Below are 22,626 nucleotides of genomic sequence, written 5' to 3'. Positions count from 1 at the left end.
TGAAGTTTAGTACTGTGTATGGTGGTAATAGTTATGAATAGGATCCATATTTGGGTTAAAAATCTCAATGTTCGCACTAACATGGAGCTGCATGTTGCCAACAGTTTTTTTCAAAGGAATTTTTCTCATCTAAGATCTCAAGAAAACCCCCTCATACTATATATTTTCAACCAGATATGAACTGAAAATGCTCACGTGTTTAATTATATGTTGCAGTTATGTGTAAATTTGAACCTTTGCCACATGTTTGCAACTTCATTTAAAGTGTTATGATCAACATAATATATAATATTCACACAGATTAATTTTAAATCCAAGTATATATCCCCAATCAGGAAAGTTCATTAAAATATGCAAATTAGGAATTGACTGAAATGTTCTCATTAAATATGCAAATTATGAATAGGCTGAAGTAAAAATGTTAAATGACTTTCAATAATGTTGTATCATAGTATCTTTAATGTACAAAGCAGTTCGTCAACTTGGGTCTAGTCAAGACAGATAAATATCCTTAATTAGGAAAAATCATTAAATTTGCAAATACGGAATCGGCTAAATTTAAATGCTGTATCATAGTATCTTTAATGTACATAGCAAGTTTTGTCAAATTTGGTCTAGTCAATACAGATAAATATCCCTAATTAGGAAAGTTCATTATATATGCAAATTAGGAATTGGCTGAAGTAAAAAAGTTTCATGACTTTTAATAATGTTGTTTTATAGTATCTTCAATATATGTTGCAAGATTCATCAACTTCGGTCAAATCAATTCAGATATATATCCCTAATTAGTGAAGTTCATTAAATATGGAAATAAGGAATTGGCTGAAGTAAAACTGCTTAATGACTTTCAACAATGTTATATCATAGTATCTTCAATGTACATAGCAAGTTTCATCAATTTTGGTCACGTCAATTCAGATTTATACATCTAATTAGGAAAGTTTATTAAATATGCAAATAAGTATTTGGCTGAAGTAAAACTGCTTAATGACTTTCAACAATGTTATATCATAGTATCTTCAATGTACATAGCAAGTTTCATCAATTTTGGTAAAGTCCATTCAGATTTATATATCTAATTAGGAAAGTTTATTAAATATGCAAATAAGTATTTGGCTGAAGTGAAAATGCTTAATGACTTTCAACAATGTTATATCATAGTATCTTCAATGTACATAGCAAGTTTCATCAATTTTGGTCAAGTCAATTCAAATAAATATCCCTAATTTCAAAAGTTCATTAAATATGCAAATTAAGAGTTTGATGAAGTAAAAATGCTTAATGACTTTCAATAATGTTAAGTCATAGTATCTTCAATATACATACCAAGTTTTGTCAATTTTGATCAAGCCAAATCAGATATATATCCCTAATTAGGAAAGTTCATTAAATATGCAAATTATCCATTATCTTTTATGTCACCCCTTAATATCTTTCACAGCTGATATATCTTGGTAAGATCAACATTTGTAGCATATCTCATCAAATTGTGTGCAGTCGTTGTCAATATATATCCGTTTTTTCTAAAATCATTAATTATGCAAATGAGCAAAAAGTAAGCAAGCCACACCTACCAAAAACTAATCAGTTCTTGCCATTTGCAAACTGAATCTATGTACCAAATTTGATTCTGATCTGATGAGCCGTTTTTGAGATATTGAGCCCACAGACAGACAGACACACAGACAGACAGACAGACAGACAGACAGACAGACAGACAGACATCGCTGCGACATATGCTCACGTGTGTCAACACGTGAGCAAAAAATGACTCATAATTTTTGCATGATATTAAAATACCATGTTGTTTCATAAATTCATAGATGGTCTGATCTCCTATGGTATTGTAATCAGTGAATGATGTCTTAAAACTTGCAACACTTGAACTACTGGTAAAAATTCAAAAGAATCTTGTATTTTTATTTCATTGTATGCTTTCTTTTTCACATCAACGATCTGTGACTGACACTTTGGCTTTTCATGAGACAAGTTCCAAGCCCTTGGCTGATCAAACAATAAGATAGTAGGCTGACCTTTGACCCATAAATATCATCAGCTTTTCATGCAGGTAAATATGTTTAGGAAGACAGTGGCAATGAGTTGCCAAAAGAGTTGCCTTCTGTAACTCTACCTGACAAGTGTGTCACCCAACTGTGTTGCCTGTGGCATTGCTTGTCAATTGCTCAATAAGTTGCCTTGTGTGACTGAGAATGTACATACGTTGTATGTCACCAATGTTTTACTTTACAATGGAACAAATTTGACTTCATAACGTCAACTCTATGAATAACTATGATACAGAGTTTATTTACTCAATGATATTTATCATCTTGTAATATAAACAATATGATTTTTGAAAACATCTGATAAAATTGACATGAAAATATGTACTCACCGCATCCCCAAAAAATTCTTCATAAAATAGAGGCCACACTGATATACTAACATACACTGTGCCCATCCACATAAATACACAAAATTGCAAGAAGTATCTGTGGTTGTAGTGGCCTACACAGTTGTTCAGCCATGCTGTGATTAACAAGGTACAGTTAAGGAAGTCACTTACTAGACAATAGTGCTGAACATTCTAGGATATCACATGAAAGTGGAAAATCTGCCATTACCAAAATATACCTTGAACTATAGGCTCATTGTAGCATTTTTATGTACACTATGGAAGATAGCATATAGAATTTTATCTGTGAAATTTGAAGTTTGAAAAGTGTAAAACAAAATACCTAATTAAGTCATCAGCAAGGAGAATTCTAAGAGATGAACTACCGGTATAATAAGAATCAAATGCAAAAACGTACAACCAGGACTAGATCGGATAAAGCATATGTATTAGTGCGGTATCACAGTACTTTATGACTGATACAATTTTTTTGAACACTCTACTGACACATGTGCAGGTCTGACTACAGTGTTTACTTAAATTGCTTAGCAATATTGCCAGATACAATTATTTGTAATGTGCATAATGTCAGAAAAAAACAGATGATAATAATAATAAAAGTAGAAATAACAATAATGTCCTTAATCCTCAATTGTAAACAAACTTGCAAATTTGAACATTAAAACCTTTGTATAGAGGTCATCTCAGATGCAAAGAAAAGAAACTACAACTGTGTGGAGTATTTTTGGTCGGTGATACACTGAATAATAAATATGAAATAGTATAAGGTTATTCACAAAATACTGGGATTTATGTCTCAGTACATCTTGCAGCAGAGGTATTGTCCAAGACATGTAGCGTGTCATCCAATACCAAGTCCGCTAAGTGCTAAGAATGAAATTCTAACCCGCGCAGCGCAGTGCACGTGGTAGAAATTGTAGGTCAGCAGCATAGTTTCACTCAAAGTCACAGGTTTTGGATTGGCCGCTATTAACTTCGTGAAGTACTGAATGTTTAGAAGTATATTTTTGGTTAAAAATTCAAAATCATCTCTCCTTTTTCCCCCATGTTGACGTAAAGGTGTTACAGGGTCAAAGGTCAAACAGCGTCCGATAACACCTAAAGTTATTGTAACTCCACATCAAAATTATTGGAATTCTCGTCCTCTGATACCTAAACTTACTGTATGATGAAACTCCATAGGTTACAGATGCAGGTGTATAATAAGACTGAGTGTAAGACTACTATGTAGAAATTGTGATGTTTCATTTCTGAAACTACATTCTTGTAATTGTACTTTGGATATGAAAATGAGTGAAACAGTCAAACTAAACCTGATCTTTTGCTTTCTGTATATATATTCTAATTTGATGACCACTATATGTAGGTACAAGTACTGTACATTTATGTCTACCACAGTAGAGTGCTCACAGAATAGCTACAAACAGAATATGTACCAAAAACTCTATTCGAGCTAACTGCACTGTAAAGGGTTTGAAACTTGTACAATCGCATGGAAAGATTGCAAATAACCGGTACTAGTTATGGTCTTGCATCAAAAAGTCCTGAGTTTCTCACTAATTCAGATATTTGCAGTGTAATTTAAGAGCCATAACGATCTTACTATATGGTGACATATTAGGGCCTTGTTTGGGAGACAACAGCCAGTCAATTTTGCCTTTGTTGTGAAAAAGTCCTCTGCTAGCAGAATGAATTTTGCCTTTCCTAGCTGTCACTCATTTGAGTCTGACCTAATTACAGACTGTTTCCTGTAAAGCTGTAGAGTACAGATAAATACAGTACACTTGCCCACTGCCAGGGTTCCTGAAAAACTCTCATACACATGAATCATAATGACATTTTGCATCCCTGTTAGGTATTGCTGTGGGATACAGGATTCAATACCAACAACCTAGTGGCCAGTAGACTCTGCTGTTATTTTCTGAGAAATTTACGTAGAGATACCCTTTTACTGCTCATTAGCATACTTATGATAATTCAATTCAATTCAATTACTTTATTATCCACAATAAATGTAGAAATTTGCCTTCAGGCTCATCATATACAAATTAAAATAGTACAACTAGCAAGAACATTCTATAAAAAGGGACGCTATTACACATTGAAATGGTTAAAAACACACACAAGGTAGCGACATAGATACAAAAAATTGAAACATAGACGGAAACAACCAAGGACCAAATTGAGGTTTAAAACAACTACATTGAGTTTGAGTTTAAAATTGAAACTGCTGATGGAAGAAATGACTTTTTGAAGAGGTTTTTCTTTGCACGAGGAAACCGAATACGTCTCCCTGACGGGAGCTTCTGGAAGTAACCATGAAGAGGGTGATCAGAATCATTGACAATGTTGTGCGCTTTCCTTTTCACTGCCAGCTGGTAAAGGTTTACAAGGGAATTTTGACGACAGCCAATAATTGTTTCTACCATCCTCACAATACTAGAAAGCTTACTTCTGTTTCTGACAGTCAAATTACCATACCACAAAATGATATTATAGGTTATAACACTCTCAATGAGGGATCTGTACACCATTTGTAAGATATTTTGACTCACATTGAACGATTTGAGTTTCCTGAGAAGGTATAATCTTTGTTGGGACTTTTTCGCTATAAAGTCAGTATTTTCATCAAATGTGAGTTTTTCATCTATAAGTGAACCTAAGTATTTGAAACATGAAACGACTTCAACAGATTCATCGTTGATTGTGACAGGAGTAAAATCCGAGCAAACTTTACGACCAATTACGAGCTCTTTTGTTTTACTAATATTCATATCTAAAAAGCTATCTATGCACCAGTTCTTTAAAATTTCAACATTATGGAAATATTCAGAAAGAGAATAATTGATAACTTCATTTCAACAAATTCCACTTTACAGTTGAACATACACACCAAATACAAAGGTGAAATGTGCAGCGGCTCTCAAGTTTTTGCAACTGGATCAGGAATTCAAAAAATAGTGTCAATGACACTGTCCTCCCATTTGCAGTGATACTAACTACTAGTACACACATGACATTCCATTCTTACAGGTTGACTGAGAAAATTCCATTGCAAGTCCAAATTAATCTTATACCCCAGCAATATGAAATGCTCCATCTCATAATGACTTTTACACGTCTGACAGAAAACAACCCTAGGATCAAGACTATCATGTTTTACAGCAATCCAACAAATACTTTGGGAGAAAATGATTTTTTGACAAAAAATGGGAAAAATTGCTCCTAAATACAAATATGAAAATTTCACCACAATTTGAACAAATCTGACAAAGGTCAACCCTAGGATCATACATACAAGTTTTCAAGGCAATGGAATGAGTGCTTTCAGAAAAGATTTTTTGACAAAAATGGGAAAATCGCCAAAAAATGCAACTTTCAAATTTCACCACAATTTGAAGAAACGTAACTTAAGTCACCATAAAGAGCCTGCATACCAAGTTTTAACCAAATCTGGCCAGTGGTTACAAAGTTTTAGCAATTTGTAGGATTTTTCCTTTTTTCCCCTTCATTTGCATATTTTTGACTTTGACATGTTTATTTCAACAAATTCACATCTCCACCCCTCGATGCACCTGTCCATCAAATACTAAGATGGTAGGTGCTGCGATTTAGGAGTTTTTAATGTTGACAGACATACATCCGCACATAATAACTAACATACATACATACATACATACAGGCAGACCATAGACCCTCCAAAAAACACGGGTCTATGGACAGACAGACAGACAGACAAACAGATAGACATGCATTCATGCATACATTTATTTTTACAGCTTTTAGCTTCCAACAGCCGACCAACTTGTCAATATTAGCTTGATCAACTTGATACTACTGCTTATAATAATATAAATGAGAGTTAATTACATTCTAATTAAAGTAAACAAGACTTGCTTATCAACATTTACTTCATAAAAAAACAGCATATCTGTCAGGTTATAAAGAGTCTTCAGCTGGTTATCTTTATCAGTATTTCATCCTATTAACCAAGCACATTTTAACTTTCAAATTAACATTGCAAGCAAGTTCTGTTGAATAAGTTGAGCCTGTAGGTACTCAGAGAAAGCACACAGAGGAGACAAATGTTTGCAACTTAAGAAGTTCAAGGTCATCAAAAGCATTATAAGGAATCATGTAACACTTTCATTGCACTGTTTACACAGATTGCATAATTGCTATAAATAGCACATGAGGAATCTTACAGTCCAGCTTTACCATAAAAACCCTATCACTTTGACCACTCTTTTAATTGATCACTCTATTTTTTTCCTCAAAAGTAATTTTAGTTTATCCTTACCAAGTCAACCATAAATGGAAATTAGAACTTTCTCTACCTCTATTTATTTGACCACCCTATCATGACAAACTATTATGAGCAATTTCTTTTAGATAACATACAGAGCACAATATATGACGGTTCAGAATATGTCAAAGTTGGGATTCAGGAAAGTTGCCTTTACATGTTTTAATCCTCCAAGATGGTAAGCATTTCACCATAAACTGTCAAAAAAGTTGAACATTCTAATAATTCTACACTAAAATTATTTTGGCTTTGTTGATATCCTTATTAATTCAATTATTTTAAAATCATATTAATTATTTTTTTCTGGGTGAATTGATAGGGTTTATACAGTACAAGAGTTACATACAATGTAAGTCAAATTCAGTTAAAACATCAATTACTGTCTAACATTGCATCATTCCTATAAATAGCACCTCAGCCTGCAACAGCACAATCATAATCTGCTCATTCACACAGGCAGTACTTGACTTGAATGAATGACCTACTAGATTTCACCTATGTACCAAATTTGAAAGCATGACAAAAAGTACCACAAAATTTGCAAATTTCAGCTTGAGTTCACAGAGTCATCTTCAGGTCACTCCTAGGAACCTGCACACCCAATTAGAAAGTAATGGCATACACAGTTTCAAAGAAGATTTTTTTAACCAAAAATGGCAAAAATTGCCCAAAAATACAAATATGCTAATTGTGCCATAATTTTGATGAATTCTATTTTGAGTTTTCACAAGGTACCTGCACACCAAATTTTAAAGCGATCCAACCATTGGTTTAAGAGAAAAGATTTTTTACTAAAATGGCAAAAAAAGAAAGAAAAATTCATTAAAAATAGAAAGCATCAATATTGACATCCAATCTATATGTTTAAATGAGTTGGGCCCAAGGTACCTAAAACCCAAATATGACAATGATCAGATGAGTAGTTCCTGAGTTATTGATTTTGACCATTTTCGCTTTTTTTTCTACCTCATTAGCATATCTATGGGACTAAAAAGTTCATTTTAACAACGGCACATCTACATCATGTATGGCATCACTACACCAAAAATCAGCTCAATACGTGCAGCGGTTTTTGAGTTTTGCGTTGACGGACAGACATCCATACATACATACATACATACATACATACAGACAGACATCTCACATACAGACTTTTTTCAACCATATAACCTCCCCATTGCCATATATGTATGGCAAATGGGAGGTAAAAATGAAATGTTTGGCATTTTGGGGGGCAAGAATATGCAATATTGCAAGTTTGGTCAAAATTTGAAAATCTTCTGAACTACATCATCCCTATGAACCTGCACATCAAATTTTTTAAGTAATTGGACACTTTCATTAAAAATTGATAGATGATTCAGAAATATCAACGCCTTAGATAAGGTTTAAAGAGTGTATGGTATTACTCTCATTTGCATTAATTTTCAGTTCATCCATTAAGCATTGAATGCAATACACGAATCTACACTAAAGTCTTACGCATTTCAGTAGAGGTTTAGTGGAAGGTCAAGAGGCCAAGAGGTCCATGATTATGTGAATGCTAGTCAATGAAAAAGTGCCATTTTAATAGCATATTGAACTGTGATTCATGTACATGAAACATAATGGTACAACTGGGAATTTTCAAGTATGATGTACCGGTATGTAGGCCAGGAAGAATAATTACATTACAGAATTGCTGCCTCTACAGTACTTTAGCAAATTTGGAATTTTTTTAAATGATCCCAGCAAATATGTAGTTCTCATTGTTAAATAGACCATGTTCCGAACCGCGCGAGACATTCCGAAATATCGCGAGAATATGTGGTTCGCAGTGGACGTGTTCTCGCAACACAGGACAAACTGCGTAAAACAGGACAAGTCACTAATTACGTTAAACACTGCATAAAATATATGAAGTTGCAATCTTTGCTCAGTTCTGCACTTTTTCTAGTTCCATACAAAGTTTGACTTGTATTACTAAGCTGGAAACCTGTTTCTACGGGCATGTATTAAAGTCTCGCGAGATCTCGCAATCAGCGGAACATCGTCTATTTTTTCTGTGCTGTCGGTGATGAGTTTTTAGTGTTTTCTTCTTGAAGCATATGGTAAAGTTCAGAATTTGTTCTCTGACCACTGCATGTATGCATATACTGTATGTAATACCTCTATTATTGTGGACACTTTGTAAGATCTAGACTCCAAGTCTGAGAAGCGCTTACAACACTATATTTTTCTTGGGCCATAACTTTAATATTGACGTCAAATGAGGTTCAGCTTGAATTTGCAGTGACTTTTCTTTAGAAATGGAACGATTGCCCCTTGTGACCTTTCTGGAGCTGTAGATTTGTATATACTGCTTGTATACAAAATTATGTCACTTGAAGATTTGTCTGCGGGCACAGCAACATACTTATCATGTAATGCATCTCAGCACTCATGTTTGGAAAAGTCATCAAAGGCAGATGTAGTGTTGGTGACAGTATGTGAAGACCATAGACGTAAAATGCAAGATATAACTTTATCCCAGACTGTGTGTAGCCAGTCTGGTAGACATTCAATGTCTTCATCTTCTAAGGTAACCCACTTCTTAAAATTCTTTGCATAAGCTTTGGCAGCATTCATAATGATTTGAAAATCAAAGTTCCAGTTTACAGTATTTTAGGCTAAACTGGAGCAGCTGCTGGAGTTTAAAATTATTACATATACATGAATGATATTTTCTTAAATATTATGAATACAAACTGATTTACAGGGCAAAATTTGCCACATAGTCATAAAGATACATTTTAGATGGTATAGGACTTCAGTAACCAGAAACATAAAATATTTAAAGATGTGGCATTTCAATGCCAATCAATATTGGAGTTGAGACTGAAAGGCCGCTTTGAAAACCAAAAATTAAATAAAATGATATGTATTGATTTTACCACTTTTGCTGAACACAATGAAGGCAATTAAATCATGGATACATGGTACGACCAAACAATCTGCTCAGTTCATGCTGAAGGAATTTATAGAATTTACAAATCTCATGTCTTCAAAACATCTGGAATTCGACATAATAATGCTTAGATAGATATTCAAATATTCCAATTCTGATTCAAAAGGTTGTGTGTGAATCCATAGTATATATTATAGCCTTAAAATGGGACTATGTACTCGAGGGTAGGGGACCATTTTTCTGACATAAAGAGGGCAAATGGTCTCCTGCCCTGAAGGTACATAGTCCTTTGTTTGGGCTATAATTTTTTTATTACATGCCTCTCTTACACAGTTTTCACTTAAAATATTTACGTTTATTGGCAGATGATAATCAAATGCTTTTTTATGATCTTAGATGAAAATCCGTTAAAAAATGGAACGATATTCATCATCGAATGGTGCATTGACATACAGTACAGTCCACGCAGAACCCGTCACTGGTGTGGGAACAATGCCCGCATAAAAAGTGCATCGTGCGCGCATGAAACGAGCATCATTGCCAGCACAATGCGGGCACATTACATTGTGAACAAAAGCCTGGGGCCGAAACGGGAAACGTTGCCCGGGAAACACATCAAATTTTGCTTCAAATTTTGCTACACTGTCGTTCGGATGACCTTGAAGACTTGACGTGGATTGCAATCTACCTGCGAGAGCAAATAGTGAACAGCAGACATTGTCCTCGGCCTATTAAACGCGTCATACCCACTAATCAGGCAATGGGTAAAAGGTCATCTGAATGTTTAATTATGCAACAATTTTCAGTGATGATTCGCGTCAGCATGATTGTTTAAATAATTGCGATCACATTACTGTTGTACACTTTTCAAGTTCGGATATACTTTTACAGGAACAAAAATGTTTTTTTTTTCACAAAAATAATTCCGTAAACTTTTGAAGAAATCATAAATCCATGAACTTGCCGTTCCGAATCTGCAACTGGGTTATCCTTTAGATGAACTCAACCAAGCTGAAATGTGCGTGTTGGCAGCACTTTCTACTACCAACTTCAGTGCAATGGGTAGTCGTAACGAAAGAACGACGTCGCTTCTCCCATCAACGTGTCAAAGAACGCGACATTTTAGTGTTGAAGTATTAACAAGCAGATGTACCGTATAATCATTACTTGTAGAAAAGCAAACATACCGGTAGTGGTTGTTTTTTGAGAATAACGCATGCTGGTATCAGCCTTAATCCACGGATACATCAGCACCAAAAAGTTCTCTAACTTTCCATGAATGGAACTTTCCGAGGTTCGTGTTACAGTCGGTATGATTTTAACATACTTGCGATTAAATCGTTGTTTGACGCAGTTTTTAATGTCAACAATGACTATTGTGCCTCATAACAGGTCGGCCTTTTAAGGGCCACCAAATTTGGAGAAGGAATTACGAGTTTAAGTTTGGAATGAATGAGACTCACACAAGGATTTCGAAGATTATGTTGTTATTTGCACCCCCTTAAAGTTAAAAAATCTGAACCGGGCATTGTCTGAATATAACACCTAATTAAAACTGCAATAAAAAGTTTTGGGTGGGCGCTAACGCAGAGATGTATGACACCAATTTTCACCATTCAGAGAACTTCTAGAAATGTATTGCTTATAACACATTCTCCACACGTATTATGCGATTTACTGAAGTACATGTTCATTGTCTTTGAGCTTGCAGAATTGAATAACGTTGACAGTGTATAGGCTTGACATGTATGGGAAAATGTATGGTGCGTTTTTACAGCGCCAATGACAACTTTTGAGGTAATTTTTGCTATTTCCAGCATTTTATTTGACTCGAATCTTTGGTTCAAAGTGAAAGTTCGGCATGTAAAATGTTTTACTGAAAAAGTTCGCCGCTTCTGATTAAAAACGGCACTGCATCGATCAATGGTCTAAATGTCGTATGGTCCCTATGGAAACCAACAGTTTCCAAGAATAGCGGGCGAATTCCTCAAAGCATTATGCTCCCATGGGACTTTGTCAGACCACCGTCCCACAGAGGGCTTTCAATTCGCCAAAATGGAATTATTCACGTTTTTATCTGTCACCTCTGAATGTCAAATACATGTTGACCACGAAATAAGTTCAGTCAAGTCACGTCAATTTGTAAATTTTGGTACATTTACATTTCAATGTATGTTTGACTCGTCATAAAACAAAGGTCGCAGTTCTGGTCCAAGGACGTTCACGCAGGAGACACTATCGACTCGAGTCTACCCCGAAAATTGTTAACGTTTTTTAAAGCCGAAAGACGCAAGTTGCTGTGAAGACTAGCAGCCCAAAACTGACAGAAAGAGTCTCAGATTTAGTATGTACGTATAACATCGATATAACTTAAAAAAAATGTTATGCTTTTAACTCTCGACAAACTGTGGAGGGACGGTACATGGTAATACAATATAGGACCTGTATAAATGTTTAGAACTTCTGTCGTCATATTTTCCGATTGAATAAAGCCGCCTACGGAAGTACGGTCATATACCTGCTTTAATTCACCGAAACCTAGAATTGTATTTTACACGATGACTACAGAGGCAGACTCGGGCTTAGTGGTAGCCATATTTCGATCAAGTGATGACTATGCGGCCTGCGATGTCATCAACGAGTTACCATTGAATCCTATGGTGTGAAACATTCAATATACCAGGCATGTAATAACATGGTCACAGGACTCAAGGCACAGAAATGCATAAAAAAATACAGTGGTTACACCTACTGGCATTTTGAAAAGGATACGACAATGATGATCCATTTTAAGAATACACTTATTGCACACACTGCAGTGGTGAGTCCTTGGTGGTTTTGGTGACAGGCATTTTTTACACACAGATGTAATTCCTATTGCTTTTAGATTACCCTAAAATGGAAGAACAACAGCAGTTATTGGTATCATAGCTTTGTAAACAATACATATGTGCACCAGTCAGGTTGATATACCAGTTGCAGAACACAATGCTTTGCATTGGAAAACAGTCCATAGAATGATGTGCAAATGCAGACTAAATGTCAGCCAAAATTTGCTATTCTACCGGTTTGCCAACTGGCAACACCAATCAAACTGAACTGAAGTGAGCATAACACTTGTCATGCAACTACATGTATATGCATCTCTCTTGAAATTTTCATGGACTAGTCCAGCTTTTTCCATAACTTTCATACCACAGTAGGTTTCAACCAGGGAAACAAATTTCAACAGGGAATATAGTCTATGATTGTCCACTAATTGCGTGGTGCTTTGTTGTATTTTCATGTCTCCATAAAGATTCTGAAGTACATGTACCGGTAGTTCAGTTGTTCCAATGTTTAAATTGTTGTTACGCTGTGTAAAATATTTGCTTTGGGTAGGCTTCTATGGTCCACTCATTATTAAGCTTGAGACAAATTTTGATGACGTTCAGTCAGTAAGCCTCTAAAGTTGGGTCAAGTCTACGTAGGGGTTTACCTTATTGACATATCTGTGTTATCAAGAATACACAAAATAATTGCATAAAGTCACAGACAGGCTAACTCAAAAAGTGCCAAAATTTGCCCCTCTGCTGAATACAAACAGATGATTTTGTATGTGACATCAACACAAAATGAACTCCTCCCGTTCAAACTTAGTTTTCTATGACAAATAAACATTCCATAATATTTGGTGAGTGAATGCTGCTATCATTATCTAAGTGAATGGTAGTGGTACTACAGATCAAGATCTCATTACAAAAGCTTACATAAATGGTAGAGACAATAAAAACATTTCACTAAATGTTTTAAACAATGATAATCTTGTCTGGTGGCAAGCAGAGTAGAGGTGCACTGTAAACAGAATTTCAACATCTTTCAAGTTTTGAAACAACACAAATGTTTCCTATCAATCAATCAACTTTATTCAGTACTATAATAGGCCACAGGCCTTTCGAGTACAATACATACATTTCAAAAGTTTTACAGTCACTTGAGGTCTTATCTAGGCTGTTACAGACTCAGTAATATCGATCAAAAGCTGTTTTCGTTTTTTGAAAGAATAAAAAAGGTATCTACCAAGATTCTCTAATGTGTGTGACTTATCTGTTTGAAGGAGCAAAATAAATTTCCATTCACATGCTGGGGAGTAGTAGAATTTTGGAATAAATCTGTGTCTTATATCTTGATAGTTTGGGCAAATTAAAAGAAAATGAAATTCATCCTCAATAGAGCTACATTGAAATGGGCACAGTCTCTGTTCATATGGAATCCCATGTTTCCTTCCCTCTTCTATATTAAGGTCATGTGATGACAATCTAAATCTAGACAGGGCTAGTCTATAAATGGAATCATTAATACAACTTAAATACTTCTCACATATCAAATCCTTTTTAAATTTACAGTACGTTCTTAGTTTCGAACAACTAGTAACTTCAGCGTGCCAATCTTGATTAGATATGTCTAAATATCTCTGTTTAAACTGTAGTAAAAAAAGACTGAGATTAACTGAATGCTGATTATCCCATACATCTGCAAATCCAAATTTACATAACAAGTTTTTCACAAAATATCCCCAGCAATTATACCCTTTTTCTGCCCTATCATATTGGTATCTATAGCAATCTTTGACAATCTCTGGTGAATCAGTGTGAATACATTTAAACCAAAAACGAAGAATATCTAAACAAATATACATTCGAACAGGGTGTCTCCCTAGCTCACCTCTTGCTGCAGAATTTGTAGCATTTGTACGCACTCCTAAAACAAACTTACAAAATCTATGATGAATCTTTTCCACATCTAAAGAGTCATGTGTTCCCCATATCGCACTACCATAGAGTAAAATTGGGAGTATTTTACAATCAAACACCCTAAAAGCAATGTCTGGATGTAATCCATCCAGTTTATAAAGATTACTTTCAAGAGAGTACAAAGCTTTTCTAGCCTGTTCTGAAATAAATTTTTGTGCTTGAAACCAAACACCAGAGCTGGAAAACATTACACCTAAATAGTTATATTTTGAAACAATTTCAATTTTTTGGCCATTCCAGAACCATTTCTCACTTTTCTTTAGGCCACCAGCTTTACGAAACACCATAATTTTGGTTTTGGTAAGATTCACAGTCATTCTCCATTTCTTACAATAATCAGACAATCTATTTAGAAGACGCTGCAAACCAATTGGAGAGCTACTAAATAAGACAAGGTCATCAGCATATAACAAATAAAAAAGTTTCATCATATTTGCATACACAACCGTTTCTGTACCCTGTTTAAGGGCTTCCTCAATGTCATTTATATAAAAGCAAAACAAAAGCGGGGAGATAACTGACCCCTGCTGCACTCCTATATTGATTTCAAAAAACTCTGTCACACCATGTGGGGTTTTAACTGCAGCTTTAACATGTGTGTACATAGAATATAAAGATGCTAAAAATTTACCCCTCATCCCTGTTTTGGCTAGTTTATAGAACAACGAGTAGTGATGGACTCTATCAAACGCCTTTTCATAGTCAATAAATGCACAGTACAAACGACTTTTTAAATGAAAAACATACTTTTCAATAAGGGTACGTAAAATAAATATATTATCAAGAGTGCTTCTCTTCTTTCTAAAGCCACTCTGTGGTTCAATGATCTCATTATACTCATTAAGCCAATGGGTTAATCTATCAGATAAAATATTTGTATACACTTTACTTATCACATTAAGAAGCATAATTCCACGATAATTACTTGGGAGGTCTTTATTCCCCTCTTATGTATAGGACTTATTAACCCAATTGCCCACTCCTGAGGAAAGATTCCATGCTCAAAGATTTCATTATAAAGTATATGCAGCATATCAAAAATTTCTACAGGTGCATGTTTCCAACATTCAGTAGGTATACCATCATGACCTGGGGCTTTATTATATTTTAATTTTGCAATATTACTTTTTATTTCGGCCATAGTGATAGGTTGATTCAAAACTGAACAATCCACAGCAGTATTTTCCTCCTCAAAATTTAAACCATCAATATAATCTTGAATAGAAGAGAAGAAATCTTTCATGTCTTCTGCCTCTGACATCTCTGGATTAAATAAATTTTGAAAATAATCAAACCAGTCTTCTTTGTTAATTTTATCAGATGGGCCTGCAGTCCTCTGACGTACTTTCTGCCAAAATGACCTACTATTTGTCTGCGCAGCTAAATGAATGAATTCCTCCCTTTTATGCTTCTGATATTGTTGTTTTTTCTCTCTGATTAACTTTCTATAATTTCCTTTGGCTTGTAAATAACTATCTAGACTATCTCTGTCACGAAAGCTTCTGAAATGGTTGAGACAGCGGTAAACTTCTTTCTTAGTTGTTAAACATTCCTTGTCAAACCAAGTGTTTTCCCTTTTTAATCTATTATTACTTATATCTTTAACTTTCATATCGTTACAACTAAAATGTATTATCTCAGATAAACACATTGCAGCATCCTCAAGATTTCCTTGAGCTATACTGTCATAAAAAGTATGACATAACTGACCAACTGTATCTGACTGGAAATTACAATAAAAACTGTCTTTTTTTTCTGGAGACCATCTCAACCTAAAGGTATCAGTTGGATGGGTTTGGATGTTCTGGTAATAAACATGTGAGATACTTTGAAAAGTAAAAACAAATTCCAAAGGCAAATGATCTGAGTCTATGCGCTTGCTAACACTAAAATCCTTAAATTTTGAAAATAAATCACCAGTTGCTAAAACATAATCATTAACAGCTGTACCAACACTTGAAATATACGTATAATTTCCAACATCCCTATCTTGACCAATCCTTCCATTCACTATACTAAATCCAGTACGAGAACAAAAATCTAATAATTGTAAACCATAGTTATTTACCCCCTCATCCTGTGAGTTTCTCTTAGGTAAGTCATATATATTACTCTGTGTTTCTCCTAGAGGTAAGTAATCAGTACTGATTTCTACATAATCAGGTCTGTTTCCGGTTCGCCCATTAAAATCTCCTGCTAACACCAATCCACAGTTATAATAAGAAGACAATCTGATCATATCATTTTCAAGCTTGTCAAAGAAGTCTTTTTCAGCAAAATCTGATCCCTCAGGGGGTCTATAAATAGTACCAATCAGTAACACAGGTTGACTCTTTTTTGTAATTAACGTCCAACAAATATTCTGAGAATGGTCACTAGTGAAAAATTTCACTTCAAAATTACAGACATTATTTTCCCGAAAAAAGATTGAAATACCACCAGATGCTCTTCCGTATTTCCGCGATCTTGCTCCTTCTACATGCATGCTTTTAAAGCCATCAAGGCTTATATCAGACTGTTTATACAACCACGTTTCCGTTAAGCATATTACATCGAATGAACTAATATACTCACGAAAGTCACTGTTACCGAGCTTGTTCAACAAACCATTGACATTCCAAACTAAAAACGACAACTCTGAGTCAACAACTCGTTCAGAATCAACAATCTCATGTTCTTGCCTTTCAATATTTGTCCGACCCTGGCCATTTTCCTATACCGCTCTTGTACTTCGCTCTCCGTCTCGCTGACCACTCAACGGGCGAATCTTCCTTGTGCTTTCATCATACACGTGTACAACGTTGTCAATTTTAATTTTATCATAGACTATCTTCGCCGTTTTCCCGGCTGACCGAGCTTCCTCCACAAATCTACCTAGCATCCTTCGAGTTTCACGAACTTTCGGGGTAAAGTCCTCGCTAACGCGATATGGAGTTCCTTTCAGTTTCGGCGCAACACGCATAACTTTATCACGCTGTTTATATCGAAGGAACTTGGCGATAATTGGCTTCGGATGGCTACGTGCGTGGATAAGGCGGTGGACACGCTCAAACTCCAACTCCTCCCTGATTTCCAACTTCTCTTGGATGAAGGTCTTTAATATTGCCTCTGTATCATCCCAACTCTCTTCACTATGCTGCTCTATTCCATAAACGACAATGTTATTACGTTTCATTTGTGACTGTGTCTTATCCAGCTCTTCTTCCAACTTAGCAGATCTCTTGCGCAATTCTTTATTCTCCTCCACGAGACTACCAATAGCTTCACGGTCTTCATGAATTTCGTTTTGTAAATCCTTCATCTCTTCCGCTAGTTTCATCACTCGTTCATCCACTGCCTTTATTTGACCTGTAATGTCATTACGCAGACCCCGAATTTCAACCATGACATCAGCTAAAGTCACTCCTTCGTTATCAGGATCCATACCAATATGGCCGCCACTACGTTCAGGTGACGTTTTGTCCTCGTGCGATGGTATAGATGAGCTCCTCAGATTCATAACTTCAGTTATCTTTCTGGGTTGACCGCTTTTTGACTCACCCTGTTTCTTGTTGGGGCCAGGATTCTCTTCTATATCCCCAGATAGTAATAAATGTAGGGAAACCAACGCTGCTACCACCCATAGACTCACTGGTAGAAGTTGTACCCCAGTCGTAGCGTGCAGCAACTGAAGCATCCAACGGCCATATTGGTAGAGGACTTGCCATTCACTGATATCGCATATCTTTTGGAGTGGATATTCCATGTTGCATTTCTCAGCTTACCATAAAACTTATTCACAAAGTTACCTTGTACTTTAACTGTCTTGTAGTAAGTATTGAGCGATAAAAGTTTCCAAAAATACTGAAAAATTCAGTATTTACAACAGAGCAGTTGTACCACGAGGTTGACCGTTCAAACGCCCTCAAGCGACCCTAATGTTTCCTATCAATATCACTGCTTTATGAATAAAGCTCTGGAAAAGAGTGCCTTTGTCCCATTAAATGGTCTTAAGAGAATACAAACTGGTAAAACTGAACACAAAACAATTGGTTGCTATGGATGGTTTGACCCATACATATTTAATGAGGAACTGTGGTGAATGTGATGCCTTGGCTGTTTTGATACAATACTGTGAGACCAACATTCTGCCACAGGGATGGTGTAGTATGAGAAATGGTCAGTCTGCCAATATATCTATACAACCAATATGATTATTTGTACTGGTATGGTCAGTCAGTCAATATATCTATACAACCAATGTGATTATCTATACTGGTATGGTCAGTCAGCCAACATATCTATACAACCAATATGATTATCTGTACTGGTATGGTCAGTCAGCCAATATATCTATACAACCAATACGATTATCTGTACTGGTATGGTCAGTCAGCCAATATATCTATACAACCAATATGATTATCTGTACTGGTATGGTCAGTCAGCCAATATATCTATACAACCAATATGATTATCTGTACTGGTATGGTCAGTCAACCAATATATCTATACAACCAATATGATTATCTGTACTGGTATGGTCAGTCAGCCAATATATCTATACAACCAATATGATTATCTGTACTGGTATGGTCAGTCAGCCAATATATCTATACAACCAATATGATTATCTGTACTGGTATGGTCAGTCAGCCAATATATCTATACAACCAATATGATTATCTGTACTGGTATGGTCAGTCAGCCAATATATCTATACAACCAATATGATTATCTATACTGGTATGGTCAGTCAGCCAATATATCTATACAACCAATATGATTATCTGTACTGGTATGGTCAGTCAGCCAATATATCTATACAACCAATATGATTATCTATACTGGTATGGTCAGTCAGCCAATATATCTATACAACCAATATGATTATCTATACTGGTATGGTCAGTCAGCCAATATATCTATACAACCAATATAATTATATGTACTGGTATGGTCAGTCAGCCAATATATCTATACAACCAATATGATTATCTGTACTGGTATGGTCAGTCAGCCAATATATCTATACAACCAATATAATTATATGTACTGGTATGGTCAGTCAGCCAATATATCTATACAACCAATATGATTATCTGTACTGGTATGGTCAGTCAGCCAATATATCTATACAACCAATATGATTATCAGTACTGGTATGGTCAGTCAGCCAATATATCTATACAACCAATACGATTATCTGTACTGGTATGGTCAGTCAGCCAATATATCTATACAACCAATATGATTATCTATACTGGTATGGTCAGTCAGCCAATATATCTATACAATCAATATGATTATCTATACTGGTATGGTCAGTCAGCCAATATATCTATACAACCAATATGATTATCTATACTGGTATGGTCAGTCAGCCAATATATTTATACAACCAATATGATTATCTGTACTGGTATGGTCAGTCAGCCAATATGTCTATACAAGCAATATGATTATCTGTACTGGTATGGTCAGTCAGCCAATGTATCTATACAACCAATATGATTATCTATACTGGTATGGTCAGTCAGCCAATATATCTATACAACCAATATGATTATCTGTACTGGTATGGTCAGTCAGCCAATATATCTATACAACCAATACAATTATCTGTACTGGTACGGTCAGTCAGCCAATATATCTATACAACCAATATGATAATCTTCACTGGTATGGTCAGTCAGCCAATATATTTATATAACCAATATGATTATCTGTACTGGTATGGTCAGTCAGCCAATATATCTATACAACCAATACGATTATCTGTACTGGTATGGTCAGTCAGCCAATATATCTATACAACCAATATGATTATCTATACTGGTATGGTCAGTCAGCCAATATATCTATACAACCAATATGATTATCTGTACTGGTATGGTCAGTCAGCCAATATATCTATACAACCAATACGATTATCTGTACTGGTATGGTCAGTCAGCCAATATATCTATACAACCAATATGATTATCTTTACTGGTATGGTCAGTCAGCCAATATATTTATATAACCAATATGATTATCTGTACTGGTATGGTCAGTCAGCCAATGTATCTATACAACCAATATGATTATCTATACTGGTATGATCAATCAGCCAATGTATCTATACAACCAATATGATTATCTATACTGGTATGGTCAGTTAGCCAATATATCTATATAACCAATATGATTATCTATACTGGTATGATCAGTCAGCCAATATATCTATACAACCAATATGATTATCTATACTGGTATGGTCAGTCAGCCAATATATCTATACAACCAATATGATTATCTATACTGGTATGGTCAGTCAGCCAATATATCTATATAGCCAATATGATTATCTGTACTGGTATGGTCATTCAGCCAATATATCTATACAATCAATATGATCATCTGTACCGATAGTAGAGTGTCTTACCTCTGGAGGGTAGCCAGGCGGTGTACAAACTCCTTTATAATAATTAAATATTATATTCATCAATAGCCAATGACCAAATACTAGATGAAATATTATCCAATGGACACCACATGTAAACAGATATGGTAAAATGTAAATGTAGAATATAAGTACCACTGTAGTCGTTAGGCCTACCACTAGTGTTACAAATATCTGTAAGAAAATAACACATTAAATCATTATGATTAAAACGCAGTTGATGTATATTTTCAATATTTCAAAAACAAAATTCATTCTACACTGCATAGGAACAAAGAATGTATATCTTGACCAAATCTACTTACTTACAGAATACTCAAAAGGCCTACATAATTTCACAGGGATTTATGAAGTAATATCAAAAAAAGTTTGTAGTCTAGTACCCTAAACGGCATTTTTGGCCTTTGCCATGGCCAAGCCGTTTTAGAGTAGTAGACTACAAGTTTTGGTACCTGGGTGTTTTTTATCTGTTCACCTAGGGATTTAATGCCAATATTGTCAGAGTTCAATTTTTTGGTAAAATACATCATATGATATAATGATTCACTAGTTTTAGCAAATTTGACCTAATGAGTATGTGACATACCAGTATGGATTTGACAAGATAAATTAAGGTATAATGCACCTCATGCAGGGACAGATATGCACATTCAAAAGTTTTACAATACTTTTTTCTGATCTTAGACACTGATTAAGAGGGCTCACTTTAAAGCTCTTGGATAGGAAAGTTTATAGTCTTAGTTTTGTGAAAATCAAAACTTTATTTTTTGCCCATAAAGTTCACAAACTGATGGCCGACATTTTGAAATTCAAATATTGGTAAATATGGGGTACTTTATTATTCTAGTAAACTGTATCAACATAAATTGCACAGTGACCCCTGATTTTCATTCCGATTTGGTAGGTTTATGGTTGAAAGTTACCTACAGAAAGTTTGAGAAAAAGGTTTGAGTCTGGCAGTTTGGAGGTGTATGCTACCTTAAATTTGGGGGCTTTTCTTTTCTTCCGCCACACACACAATCAATAATAGAGATTTTTGATGCACATATCATTACTGAGCTAAAGATGCATGAGGAAATTATGATTGATAAGATGTGAGAAGATGAAAACAATCACTGTTCAAAGAGACAGTAGCTGTAACTTTGATGATTTTTCCAAGTTATGTTTTGTACGTCAACTACAGATTCCTGTAGTTGATCCTGTAGTAGATCCTACTGTGCTAGCCTAAGCACATGGAGATGTAATTAGTCTTTGCATGTACAGGCAGCGGTTATTGTTAACAAATGAATTATTGTGACAATGGTGTATACTAGAATTCAAATGTAAACAATAACAGAGCATTTACAGGTATAAACAACATGTTAACAAAATAAACAACATAAATAAAATAAATAAATAAATAGTTTGGTAGGAAGTTAGTTTGTTACAAGCTGTTTAAACAAATGGAATGAAAAGATCTTTCCTAAATACTTTTTTTTGTGTAAGTACGTCGCACTTGTGGTTGGAGGGCTCAGGGACTGTGATGATAGACCAATTGGGGTGAAATTAACAGAATATCACTCTTGTGAGATATGGATGTAAATGGGTCAGCCATTTATCAATATCTCACAAGAGTGAGATACCTACACATGTCGCACAGTTTACATGGTTTACGAATGAAGTTCATGGAAAATTTATATCGCTTTGTATCGCTACCTATCAAAATGATGGAAATTATTATAATCGGGTGTACATTTAATGATTTATGATAGGAATACT

The 22,626-nt window shown here is 35.1% G+C and overlaps 1 protein-coding gene across 4 annotated transcripts in view; it reads right to left on the bottom strand.

The window, feature by feature from the left end:
* The window catches only part of LOC139119833 (palmitoyltransferase ZDHHC16-like), a 63,306-nt gene that overhangs the window by 40,224 nt on the left and 456 nt on the right, over window positions 1-22,626 (bottom strand). For all 4 annotated transcript variants that reach the window (XM_070683746.1, XM_070683747.1, XM_070683749.1 and 1 more), the window contains exons 2-4: window positions 20,851-21,042; window positions 12,424-12,544; window positions 2,399-2,532 (exon numbers count right to left, since the gene is read on the bottom strand). In XM_070683746.1, the coding sequence (XP_070539847.1) occupies window positions 2,399-2,532; window positions 12,424-12,544; window positions 20,851-21,042 (447 nt within the window). The remainder of the gene's footprint in view (window positions 1-2,398; window positions 2,533-12,423; window positions 12,545-20,850; window positions 21,043-22,626) is intronic.

The sequence above is a fragment of the Ptychodera flava genome, chromosome 20, assembly GCF_041260155.1.
Source record: "Ptychodera flava strain L36383 chromosome 20, AS_Pfla_20210202, whole genome shotgun sequence".
Lineage (NCBI taxonomy): Eukaryota > Metazoa > Hemichordata > Enteropneusta > Ptychoderidae > Ptychodera > Ptychodera flava.
Note: the sequence above shows the minus strand (reverse complement) of the source record. Positions and strands in the feature narration are given on the sequence as shown.